The 13821-nt window shown below is 31.9% G+C and overlaps 2 protein-coding genes across 2 annotated transcripts in view; one reads left to right on the top strand and one right to left on the bottom strand.

Moving 5' to 3' along the window:
* LOC143178900 (uncharacterized) overlaps positions 1 to 6302 on the bottom strand; it is a 32130-nt gene extending 25828 nt beyond the window's left edge. Inside the window, exons 1-5 of the mRNA XM_076377833.1 lie at positions 5529 to 6302; positions 3916 to 4110; positions 3562 to 3816; positions 3284 to 3419; positions 3011 to 3082 (exon numbers count right to left, since the gene is read on the bottom strand). Of these exons, the coding sequence (XP_076233948.1) occupies positions 3011 to 3082; positions 3284 to 3419; positions 3562 to 3816; positions 3916 to 4110; positions 5529 to 5717 (847 nt within the window). The 5' untranslated portion in view covers positions 5718 to 6302. The remainder of the gene's footprint in view (positions 1 to 3010; positions 3083 to 3283; positions 3420 to 3561; positions 3817 to 3915; positions 4111 to 5528) is intronic.
* A 1287-nt stretch (positions 6303 to 7589) lies between these two features.
* Positions 7590 to 13821, top strand: part of Milt (trafficking kinesin-binding protein milt) — a 39920-nt gene continuing 33688 nt past the window's right edge. Inside the window, exons 1-2 of the mRNA XM_076377804.1 lie at positions 7590 to 7745; positions 12496 to 12718. Coding sequence (XP_076233919.1) covers positions 7731 to 7745; positions 12496 to 12718 — 238 coding nt within the window. The 5' untranslated portion in view covers positions 7590 to 7730. The remainder of the gene's footprint in view (positions 7746 to 12495; positions 12719 to 13821) is intronic.

The raw sequence follows: 13821 nt of genomic DNA, 5'->3' as shown, positions 1-13821 counted from the left end.
AATAATGTTATACAACATAAATAAAATGTACATAAATACTTATACTCATTAGAAAAAAATACTTAGAATCCAAACATTTTCTATGTTTAAAAATTCTATAAAATTCTTAGGATTTTCCATCACAGCACAAACTTTCAATCTCTTTGCTGCACTTTGGCCTCTCTTTAAAAGACCATACTAACTCCATATGGAGTCTGATTGCCAGAAACTGTTGGCATTAATCCTACTCAACCAAAAAACTATCACAAATGGGCCGAAAAAACTAAGGCGCATTAGTGGTATGCGGTATCAAACTGCATCATGTTGCTCTGAAAATGCTTTGATTCAGCACTGGTCTGATTGACCTCGTAAGCACTATCTTGGAATGCTCTTGATTTGTTCTCCGGAGTCACTGCAGCTGCGCCCTCTTCTGTAGGGACCCTGGGTACAGGGAAGGGCTTGACAGCATCTGTTTGTTGTGCCTGGATTTGTAGATGAGTTTGCGCTCCAGTCTGCTGTTGTGCTTTCGGCTGCTGTTGCTGATAAATTTCTTCTTGACGATGCCTGTCTGCAACGCTGAGCTCATGGAAGCTGACCAGGTGGCGCTTCAGATAGAGCTCGGTCTTGAATGGCTTGTTACAGAGGGGGCATGTGACACTCTGAGGGTTGTGGATCAGGCGCATGTGCTGACGCAGGTTCGACAAGTTACTGTACATGCGCTTGCAGACAGGACAGGGGCGTGGGTCCAGCGAGTGCAGTTTGCGTAGGTCAGCTGCAACACACACACAACTTGCTCTAACCCGGTAGAGGCAGCACGGAGAAGGGAATTAATTTTGTTTCTTTAATTTGTTTTATTGACTGAATATGCGGGTGGGGTCTCCGATTTGCCAGCCACCACCGGACAGCAACAACCAGCTGAGAAACCCTAGCTGCACGATTGTTGTACGCTCTATCTAGTTTAGCAATGGGTTCGCTCTTCAAATTTTATTTAAAACATTGTCAAATTTAATTTTTTAAATAATTCAATTCACACTCACTCTTCACACTCTTTTTTCATGTATTTTTGTATTCATTACAATCATCATTACATTATAGTGTATTAAAACTTTTTGTTTATATAAATTACATTTTTATAATTCAATACCTCATTAATGGTATCTAAAATTTCATTTATCATTATTTGAATCTAGTTTATAATAGTACAAAAATTTCTACATATTTTTTCCATTGAATAATACAGAATACTGAATTTGTAATAAGAGTGTAAATTTCAATTATAACTAAGTAGTTTCATCAATTTTTATGTTACTTTTCAATAACATAAGTTATTTTGCAATTGAATTTCAAGCCGAACGTAATTCACTTGTATAAAAACTATAAAAATATTAGCTAATCCCATTGCTACCTATTGTTGCGCACCACGATATCGCGCGTAACCAACGCACACACATCGGAGACAAATGGTAAGCGTGTTGTTATTGGGTACGTGAGGCGTGAGAGTTCGCATTGCATCCTCCGAGATTATTTTAAAATTATTTCTGGATAATAACACCCTTCGTATTTATAAATCTTTGCTCAATATTTAAAATTTATTTGAAATATTTCACAGCAATAATTTATGTTATTGCTAAAGTAACAACAACATCATAAATATGTAGCATTTTTTAAATATATTCCTTTTTTTCCTCTATAACTAATTAGTGATATGATTATAATTAAATTTTATACTGTTGGACACTGATATCATTACAATATTAAAAAATCCAAATTTAGAGTGCTCAAATGTAAAAGTAAATATAAAAAATAATAAAAATATTACACTCTAAATGTTTAAAAAATAATACTTTTGAATAATAATAAAAATGTCACAATTAAAAGCAATTCGATTTTTAAAATTTTTACTGTTAAATGTTCAATATATTTTATTATGCAGTATATGATTAGTGAAGCAAAGGGTATTAATTTTTTTAATTACAACACCGTAATTAAACACTGACCTTAACCAAAAAGCTTACAATGAAATTTAGCGACAAGCAATTGCTTTGCTATGTATGTCAATTGGGGTGTTCTGTCATGAAATATACATACATATGTATATGGATAACAAGAAACCAATGCCAATTAGATAAAAATCAATACGTTAAAAATAGTTTAACCAAAATACAATGAATGATTTCGTATATAATGAAACTGAAAAAAAAAGGATCTATATTTTAAAAGATAACATTAAAATTAATCTTACAATTTATGTATAATTTCAAGAAATTTTTATAAAAGTGTAAATAAAGAAAAACTTCAAGTTCCAATTGGCGTAGCTTCTAAAGGACAAAAACGGAAAAGCAACAGGCAGGCAGTTTTACGAAATAGTGGGATGTATTTTGTTTTTAAAAAACAGACTTCAAAACCTTCATTCTATCATCTTCTCGAAATATTTCTGTCTTTAAAGTTTTTAAAAATCACATTTGAAATTTTGTTAACTTTGAAATTTTCAATTCAAAAAAACGAATTATTACATGAATATTTATTTTGAAATAAAATCCTCCAGAAGTCCAAACTGTATAAAACTTACTCTCTATAAACAGTAATTCATGCAAATATTTTGTTTTAATCCATTTAATGGCTACTAAAAAATTTATTCTAACTTTACAGCATCGCCTCCAACTATGGCAAACAAAATGGATAGGTAGAACCCAAGTATATACACGCAGCTGACTTTCTCACACAAACAGCCGCAAACTGCACTCCACCTGGATGAAATCATCAAACGATCGCCTCCGAGTGTCAAATGTCTCTCTCTTTTCTTTTCTCCTCTCTCTCTCTCGCTCTCTCTTTCTCTCGTTCTCTCTCCTACCGCCTAGCAAGAGCTACCGAGCTACACGAGCTTACCATTTCAAACCGAGGCTCTCCTTCTCCTTCCGTGTTTATATTCGCATCCAAAAAACTCTCTCCGACATGATCGGCTAGGTTGTTGCTGTTTGTAATGGTGCTCGCAACTACCAAAGAATTAGGGTTGGGATGGGTGATCACTTACCTTGCTGTTCTTGATTTAACTCTGTACTGCTGGTATGAGATGGTCCTGGCATCCCACCTTCCATTGGTCCACCTCCTCCGCCACCGCCTCCTCCTCCTCCCCCTGCTCCTCCGCCTAGAAGAATAATTTGAAATTAAAATACTATATAATACACATTCATTTTAGGACACATCTCTATAGAGTGGTATCGTAAATCTTAAATGATTTCTACTTTAATATCCAAATTAGTTGAAATATGTTTTACATATATTATAGAAAATTGATTGTATTGACCTTGATAAGAAGGTGGATAAGATGGCAAAACTTCCATGCCACCGTCAAGGCTAAGAAATCCACTTGGCAGTGTGTTGACCTCCTGCTTTGGAGAACAATCATCATCGCTTCCATACTCCGGTAATTCTATTTTTGGCTAAAGCAGAAACATCATTCGTTATTCCCTTCCTTCAAATTGAAATTGTACTTTCATTACTGATTAATTATTACCAATATATACTTGTATTAATTTCAATTTCTTTTTCAATATCTAGGAAAGTGCACAGTGAAAGACTAACCTCAACAATATCGAGATCTTTGTAGCAGTCAAGTTGAACCTGTGGCTCAATTAACGGCCGTGTGCGTGGTGTCCCAGTTGCACAGGCCGCAGCAGCTGGTATTGGACTAGATATCTGAGGCGAATCACTTCGTTTGCACAGCCTTTTCAATGGTGGAGGACTTGAGGCTGGTGGTGTTTTGCTACGATCCTCCTCCAAACTTGGTGAGATCAGCCCACGGCCGTTTGATGCATGTATGTTGTTTGTTTTCAAATGCTACAACATCGTAATAACATTAATTCAATATTAATCCTTCTAAATTATTTCATATGAAAATTAAGAAAGTATACATATCATAAAGTTTTATACACAAACCTTTTCGTTGTTGTGCTGATTATTTTGAGAGTCGGTGAGGCCACGGATTTGCAAAGACTCAGCAGTTCGTAAAAATGTAGGCAATTCTGCTTGAGATATGTTAACCTCCCCAGCATACATGAATTCCAAGAGTGACTGTAGATGTTCGAACTCCACATCCCGCATAAATATTATCGGATGCTTGCATGGATTTGTCTATGAACATACATTTACATAACATATTTTGTGCTGTTAATTCATCTTTTTAAAAGTAATCATAGACAAAAAGACATGTTATTTCTCAGTTTTTTGAATATATATTTTAATTTATACTACTAAATTCTTCTATTACAATTCATTTTACCATAAGTACTACTTATTAGTAACATAATGACACTAAAGTAATATCTAAATATAGAAGAATATTTCATGACATTAATTTCATAAAATTAAGTAGATAATAATGCAATGAAAGATATTTATTAATTTCTTAAAAACAGAAATAAGACAATTTATTTATAAATAAGCATTACTTAAATTTAATAATAAGTTACAACATGGATGAGTCAATGTTAAAATAAAAAATAACAAAATAAAATACAATAATTCTTTATTATTTTCAAATTTACTTTTAGAAATTTAAAGATATACAATACTAAAAATTTATTATTTATAATTTTTTGAATCATCAAAGTAAATGCTTCCTATAATATTTTCCTACAAAAATTATATAACAACATAATTGTTCCTAAAAAATTATAACCACTAGTACAGTCTAATTCTTTTTATCTTAATTGAATAATGTTACATATTATATAGTGGACTGTTTCATTTTACCATAATTAACAAAGTTTAATTGAAAATTCATGTAACTTGAATTTCAAGATGATAAAACTAGTTAAACAACTGAAATATAATAGCTCATGCGAAATAACCATTGCCTGAATTTAAATTAAAGAAATACATTGTAATTTGTACGAATATTTATCTTTGTTCTTGAAATAAGCATATGCATTATCCTATAATGTTATGTATTAAAATAAAACCTGAAACAAACATGTAATACGCAATGCTCCATCGCAAAACCATTCCATATATTATTTACCTAATGCAAGAAAGTATATAACATTTACTAACAAGAAAGAATTACAATATCACAGATAAATGTTTCTCTTACAAAATCTATTGCTCACACTGCATCAAGAATGAAGACCAAATGCAAATTGCACATCAAGCATATCATATAAATAAAATGTCAAATAATTCACTCTCATGCAGAAATACATCAAACGAACAATATTAAATTCAGCCGAAACTATTGATGGCTATTGACAAATAAATGAACAATGTGCAGAAGCAAGTGTGCCCCTATGGAAAACATGTGCATATAAAGCTGCATGGGAAGATCGCTGCATACACGCACGCACAGCTTACATGTACATAAGCGTACATGCATACACACAAGTATTTTAAGCATGAATTTTAATTTCGTTTACATTCGAGTCAAAACATGATTCTCGAAGAAGGTAAGAATGCTCAGGCCACGGAGGAGTGAAGGAGGAAGGGAGGGGAGGGAGGGGGGCACCAAGCAACTGGCAGTGAAGAGAGAAGTAAGGCGGGGAAGGTTTTCTAACCTTGAACAACTCCTTGAAGTAAGGGCTGCACGCGGAGAGGACAACCTTGTGCGCCTGGAGACGCCTACCATCGCAGGCGAAGGTGACATCGACGAAGTCCTCGTCATCCCTGAGGGCCTCGAATTGGCTGGTGATATTAGCTTGAAAGTTGTTCCAACGCAAGCAAAACTGCTGCTGACTATCCGTCATTCTCCTCGCTCGACTCCCTTCGACCTCCTCTCACTCCCTCACTCTTAAGCCAAGAGCCCCCCACCGCCCACCCTCACTCCGTCTCTCTCTTACTTTCACCTCCTTCTATTGTACTATCCTTTTTCCTCTTTTTCTTTCTTACTGACGGCAGCACTGTTCCTTCTTCGTCGCACACTTTGACTTCTCGGCCGTATCTTTCTCTGTCTTTATTAATTTTTTTTTTAATGCTCTCGCGAGAAACACTTCAAGAATTTTCGAATGATATTGAATATGGAAGATTCATCGAGACGAAGAGGGTGAGGGTGGCTTCGCAGGTTAGGGTAGCCTGTTTTAATGCACCCTCGTGCCAGTGGTTTCAGATGAGGCTCCCATTACTCTGGAAAAAAATGGCAGGTGCAAAAAGTGCAATCGATGACTGAAGAGGAGGTGTGTGCGTGGGGAGAATCGATAGACGGCGTACCAACGTTTGAGAGAGAAATTAAGTAAATATTCTGTGTTTAGTATGGTTTTACTTATTCTTTTACTTATTTATTTTACGTTTATTCTAATTGAGTAAATGTAAGCAAATTATGATTCCATGATGCATTACAACTGACGCGATGAAAAAATAATTTCTTTCTTAGAAAAATATTTGATTTTAATAAGTTACTAGAACTTCTGTCTAGAGATTTTCTACTATCTTTTTTACTTTTTCCATTTTTCTGGAAATGACATTCACAATATCGTTTAAAATAATGATGAAGTCATGTTTTTTAAAATCTTTTTTATCGCTACGTACTGTCTATTTTAATATTAATATTCTATTAGCCACGTGATTAAAAACTATAGACGAATAGTATCATTTTTTAATGAAATGATTTTGTATTCTGTAGTTTAGTAATTTTTATGTTGCAAGTAGCCATTTTATCTCATAAATGCATCCAAAGATTTAAAAATGGTTGTTACAGAATTGTAATATTTCCCCATGTACGCTTAAATTGTTATCAGAGTATTATTGTACTAATTTTATATGAATAAATATATATATGATCATAGAAGTTTTAATTAAAAAATGGTTATGAAATAAGGTATTCCTAAGAAGACAAATATTTAAAGCAATTATAAAAAGAATGATGTTGAAAGAAAGTTTAATGAATAAAGCTATAAACATTTCAAGAACATGTACATTATTAATGTTTCTTTCATCCCTTTTTTCTAAATAAAAAATGTATTATATCTCTGAATAATTGATCTATGTAAATATGTGTTATACAATTGAAGATAATTTTAAATTCAAACTCTTTATTAGCGATATAAACCTCTATAAACAACACCGTGCATTGCTTCGTTAAAATATAGGAATTTAAAAAACATCACGATTACAATATTTATGTAACGCGCAAAATATCTTTAATATTTTTATATTCTGTTAATCTGTTAATATATTCTGTTTGCTTGATCATTGAATATTCCATAAAAACTTAACGGTTTAATGAATCGATAAAAATTACAGAAGACTGCATAGTGTATATACGAACTATAATTTATAAATATCCTGAAATTTCTAATCATTTTTTAAAGGACTGATTGCAATAGTTAAAAGTATGCTTACTAAAATGAATTGATAATTAATAGACATTTATAGAGACAGAAAGGGGCCGTGTTATTTCAGTTCTGAATGATTAGGAACCAAAAATCGTGGTTTTTACCTTCCTTATCATTTTTTAAATAAACAACTGAAAGTGTTAACAACAGATGATGAAAGAACAAATATGTATTCCGTGACCATAGGCACGTTTACCTCATCCCGTCACAATTTCAAGCAAACGAAAGCGAAACAAATTTCATCACCCGGTATATGATCGTCTTTGTAGGTTTGGACAGTTTCGGGCCGTCATGGACGCCCGAATTTTCCTTGCAAAATAGTTCTTATTAACACTTTCTGTTTATTTCATTATTACAAATGTAAACGACATTCCGTGAGAACGGTCCAAAAGCTCGGAAAAGGTGTCAGTTATGTGACATAAGCGGAAAATGTCGCAAAGACAGGTAAGTCAGATCTATCTGTTTTTGACACGATTTCGTTGTCTCTCTATTGTATTTTCTTTTTTCTTTGTCTAAGATTTCCTTAATGAAAATTCACGAAAAAAGAACCAAAAATTGTTGCAAAGCGAAAATCAATCGGAAGATTACAATCGTTGTTTTTAACCTCGTTTTGAAAGGTTACTGCGGACGATTCAATCGATACATTGTCCTCGAATTTCGTTTTCTTAAGTAATAACGAATACCATGAAATATTATTAATTGTAATGCTTTTGTTATTTTGTAAATTTCAATACGACAGGAAGATGTTTTAATCTTTATCTTTAAATTATATGTGTTAGAGAACGAGAGATAATCGTAACCTTCATTGGGTTAACCTTTCTTTCGGGAATCTTTGTAGATTTGGTTTGTTTTAACTATGAATTAAGTTTAATTCGGTATTATTACTATCGCTTAGTCTTTAGACGAGAAAATAATATTTTGAATTTTGCATAAAATAATTTGTGATTTTTTCGACATAACGAATTTCATTCAAGTTAGATTCTGTTGGTTATCAAATGTACAAAACTGAGATTGTTTATAACAATGTATAATAAATAAGAGGTGAGAATATAAATAGTGTCAATATATTATTATAGTGTTGTACATTTTAGGGATAAAATGACAAACATTCAATTAATTTAAATATAGTTTCAAAGATCATAATATGCATCCTAAATGTTCTTTAAGTTTTCTAAATTCTAGAGGTCAATAACTCATGGATTTATATCAATTTCTGTAACACTAGTACAAAGTCTTTTTAGCACAAATATCATTAGAAATTATTTATTTACAATTTCATTTATTAATTCAAGTCTCAGTTGTTTGAATTAAAGTACAATGGCTTTGATTATGCTCAACAATTTTCATTTAGTAATATAATCCTTAATGTTCCGTTATTTATAATTTAAATATTTTGCTTTGTGCTTATAAGCATTATAAAACCCATAATGTAGTCATTTATATTTTTACAATATTGTATTTGAGTCAAAAATATCATAAATGATTTGCTTGTTCACATATTTACATGAGTTTTTTTATGTTCGCAGAATTTGTACAGTGTCTTCTTTTGGTGATCATTGCGGTTTCCCTAGTGGAAACCAAAAGCTTTGTACTACGTCACGGTGAGTTTTTTAAGTAAAATTATATTTTATTGAATATCATCAAACTATTAAGCTAAACCATTTTAATACACTTGGTTTTGAACATTATATACTTTTAATAAATGGATACTTAAGTGGCTTGCTTTTTTATCAGTTTAGTTTGACTTACTTCTAAAATGGCTGTGCATATTTTACGAATGTATGTCATTAAATTATTAATTATAAGATAGAAGGATATAAAATATCTTTTAAACAATTTATGAGATATTGATACCTTATGGGTAATTCTTAAAAAATGTTAATTTCTTACCTTTTGATAGTGAATATCACAGAAAGTTGTAACATGTGAATGAAATGAAGAAAGCATCGACTACAGACATATCAATTAGGTTGTCGCACCATATCCAACAGTTCTTACTTTAATCTTGATGTAGATAATTGTATTGCAATTATAATAGTACAGTTCATGAAAAAAAGAAAAACTTAAAATCATATATTAGTTATTTTAAGTGATTACTGTTTTTTTTTTTTTAAATGTATTTTGTGTTAAATTATGATTTGTATTTTATTATTCAGGATTATATTGCAATCTTGCAAAATGCAATTTTGCAATCTTGTTTTGTTAGGCATATTTATCTATTTTTAGAATGTTTCTGTATTAGAGAATTTTAGTAATTCCTTTTTTTTTTTTTTTAATTTTTTTGAACTTTGATCAAACTTTTTATGCTTTCTATTTGTGATATTTTATCAGTCGAGATTTTATCACTACGCTAAATTTCTTTGTAAAAGTCTTTCACTTAATGTTTTTAATATCTTCAAAATAAAACATTCTTGGAAAATTTTAATTTTTAGAAAAAAGTAATGAAGAAAGGTGAAAATAATTTTACACCTGACTGTACCTAATTGTTATCTGCTTATATTAAATGATAACGCCGGAAAAAGGAGATATACTCGTTTGTAGGGATCGATAAGTTCAGAAGTTAACCAGTTGCTTGTTCAAAGGTTTCCGAATATTCGAATTTGATTTCCGTGTGATATATAATAATTACGCAGTAATATACGGCTACCCGTGCAATTTTTAGTGAAAGTTGTGTGAAAGTTAACAAATTCCTGACAACTTATCATTTTTTTATCTTTCGCTTGATTTGAATAAAAGACTGGAAAAGAAGGAAATAATCGACAGTGTTCAGTGAATATTAATTACAAACTTTAGTTTAAAATCCTATCCGTTATCGTATCAAAGATCTCTAAGGATCCAAATATTTGACTTGGAAAACGTAACACGTGACATAATTCAAACATAAATTTCCATTGCTTAGATAATCCATTAATCTCTTCTTTATAACGCGCTTAAAAATTCGTATCTTTTCGTTGCCTGTCAATTATCAGAATAACAATTCCTACCGTGGAAAAAAGGTCAATCATACCTCTGAATCGGCGGCGAAAGCACGCTTTTATGTCGAAAGACATACATTTCTATAGTGGGAAATATTCTTGGAGGTGATAGTTCACGATCATTTCGAAGATGTTACTCAGAGGCATCGCGTTCGCAGAAGCAAGGCGGAATTCCGCTAGGCGAATTTTAAAGCCTCAGAATTCCAGTTGTGAGAAAGATAACGCTGAATTGACTTACGATGGAGTCTTTCAGCGTAATTTGACTTCGAAAGTGACAGCATTTCCACAATCATTGGGTGATCATAGCACAACGCCCTTCAGCTTTGTAAGTCCTCTCCGTTATTGAAATGAATCATTTTTAAAACGATAAAAATGAAAGTAGATATAATACACTATTGCCCTGGTTTTTTGTTGAGAAGAAAGTGCATATTATTTTTCAGATAAATATTTTCCTTTTAAATTGATTGATTAATAAATTAAACAGTAGTCATTATGAAAATAATTTTGTAACGAATAAAAATGATTTAATTTGAAATCTATTTTAAATTATAGAGGGTTGATTCATGTTCTAGCTAAATTACGTTATTTCATTTTTACGAAAAAATATTTTTATAAAATGATTTTTTTTATACAAAAAGTCCTTGCACGTTAGGGATGATTCAACTTGATGACGTATATAGTATCGTTATGGTATTGTGAAAACTTAATACAGACATTTGTGCAATATTCTTATCAGAATATGATAACATATAAGATAAACTCTCTGGAAAAATTTTGACAAGCTTTTTACCCTGAAATCATTATCATCCCGAAGTATGGTCGTATAAATGGATCATTTGATTGTAACGTTACAATAATAATTAAACGCAATTGTAAGGCACAGTCAAGAATGATTGTTTTAGTATCTTTTTAATTAAAAAAGTATATCTTATAAAGTGTCACCTCTAATCTTGATATTGTTTTGCGACTTTTACTGCAATATAGGTAGATAATTAATGGTATTAATTTGTTTTACTAATCTCCGTATTTTCCTTTTCTTAATTTTTATTTTAAGAAGTTTCAAGCAGTATTTATTTAATGTAGTTAACGATGTATTTAGTCAACGATTGTTATAATAAAAAATCGCCACAAATATTAATACATTTTGGAATGTGTATTGTTTTCCATTATTTTGCAATTTCGTTTAGAAGATCCACAGAACTCGCAAACTCGGTTGTTGAATGCGATCCACCGAAAGCAGCCGCATATGTACTTTTCTTTATTAATAGCCTCCAAGTTTGTTCTTTTGTGCATTCCAGTAACGTTTCGTCCTTGCATGAAATTAACTTGCAGCTGCTAGTACTATCTTTCGAGCAGAAAGTGTCATGATACAAAACTGTAATATTTTAAAAGCTTCTTATCTAGTTTTTAACACCATTAAAGAACGTCCCAAGTTTTTCTTTTTTCAAGGTATTTAATGATCGATATTTTTGTATATTTCAGTCAACATAAAACGCCAGTATTTCGAATTTTAAATTTAGATTTTTTTATATCCTTTTGTTGATTTTTCTGTTAAATGAAAAAAATGCAAGTATGTATTTAAAAGAAACAGATTACGCTGGCGAAATTTTAATCAAATCAAATATTCTTTAATTAAGTCACGTAGTTTATTTTACCTCAACCACGTAATTGCTTATCTCTTGTGCAAAAGCTCTTTTATTCTAACAACAAACCTGCAAAAATTGTTAACATCTTTAGGGACGAGCTTGGAAAATTATGTCGTCCTTTTTTCTACATTGCTACACGTAACCTAATATTGTTCACTTCTCTCAAAACTATATTTAATAAATTTGTACAACGAATCCATTATTCCCTGGATGAGGTATTTAAACAACTAGTTAATTTTCCCTGACAAAAGATTCCTATTAAAACGCAATCCAAGAATACACATCCGAATTTAATAAAAGACTATTGATCTGACACAGTAAACTGAGAAATTTTTCCTGATGTATAAGTGTAAACCATTGACCTACAAAATAAGACTTTTTTAAGGCTCATTATTAAACTGTGAAATTACAAAAGTTGCAAAATTACGTGTTTAAGGCGTTCAAATAGATTATTAGAATAACAGAAACGATTGAAACTTTGAAAGCTATACGCCATTGCAAGTTCAGATTTCTCAGAGACTAGTACCGAGATGAATAATTCGAGTGGTTTGTTTTTCATGTTCATCAATGAAGGAAGGCGAGGCGATACCCTTCGTCGCCACAGCGTCCAAGCTGGCCGCCGTGGAAGATGCGGCTCCGAAGGGGCCTGAGGTTTCGATTCGATCGAAAGCCACCGCACTCAAAGTCTCGCCTACGGCAAGGGCCGCCCTTCAGGCCCTCAAATCACCCAGAAGCAGATTACCAGGCCCTCTTACTCCTCCTCCAACTACCACAAGAGACGTCGAAACTATCACTGGTGAGTGGCTCTAAAGCTTTGTTTTTGTCCTAACCCACAAGAAAAACCTTGATCTTCGACGATTTAAGTCTATTATTTTATATGATAATATTCCTTAATTTCACCTTTCTTCAAATAATCTTCTATTCAGAATCTTGATAGAATTTTTGATTTATCTTTTGAGAAATTCGCACCTGAAGTTATGATTGAAAAGTGCAAATAGAGATGTAGTTTTAACAGAAGAGTCTAGATAAAGTTTTGAACATTTTTAATAGTAAGGTTTCTAATAGGAAGTAAGAACAAAGTTCCTAAAACAATTGAAATTATAATAGCAGAATAACACAATTGAACATGTTACTATATAGGATACTAGGATAATATTATCCATTGGTTTCCAATTCAGATTCGCTTGGTTCAAGTAAGTAGGTTGCAGTATATTTAGAAGGTCGCTTTTACAAGGATAGCATTTCCAATTTGAATATTAAGACTTCGTGAGACTTACCTGTTTATCTATTTTGAAAATTGCAAAAAGTTACGACAGATAAATAAAATGATGAAGAAGCTAGGTATTTCTAGTGTCTATTCGTACAAATTCATGAATCCATTTTTCGTCAGTCTCTCCAACAACTCTTTTATACTTGACACTCTTAACACTCGTTGAAATCACTGAAGTCACAAATTTTTCTGCCTAATTGAAACTTGTACGCGTCGAGGAGACGTTCTAGCCTTGGTGAAGTCGAAGAGGGAACTATCTTCTCTGTTCTTGAGGACGAGTATTTTATGGTGATTCTTGAACCTCCATGGTGAACGACATACCCTGCTGACAAATGATGATTACTTTCCTCGATCATCATCATCATCATCATCATTATCGTTAAGATGATCATTGTCGTCATCATCATCATCGTCGTCATCATCATTATTGTCGTAGTTGTCGTTGTAACTCGGTTGATCGATCAAACTTCTCTTTGATTAAAGCCAATATCGAAAAATTATTTTTCAATATAGCTTTTAGTGTCTATTACGTGCAGTGAAATGAGTGGTAATTTCAGTGTAATAGTAAAAGTTATTTAAAAGATTGTTTCCAAGTGTTTATAGTTTTCGTGTTCAATTTTACTTCTCGT

The sequence above is a fragment of the Calliopsis andreniformis genome, chromosome 5 (genome assembly GCF_051401765.1).
Source record: "Calliopsis andreniformis isolate RMS-2024a chromosome 5, iyCalAndr_principal, whole genome shotgun sequence".
Lineage (NCBI taxonomy): Eukaryota > Metazoa > Arthropoda > Insecta > Hymenoptera > Andrenidae > Calliopsis > Calliopsis andreniformis.
Note: the sequence above shows the minus strand (reverse complement) of the source record. Positions and strands in the feature narration are given on the sequence as shown.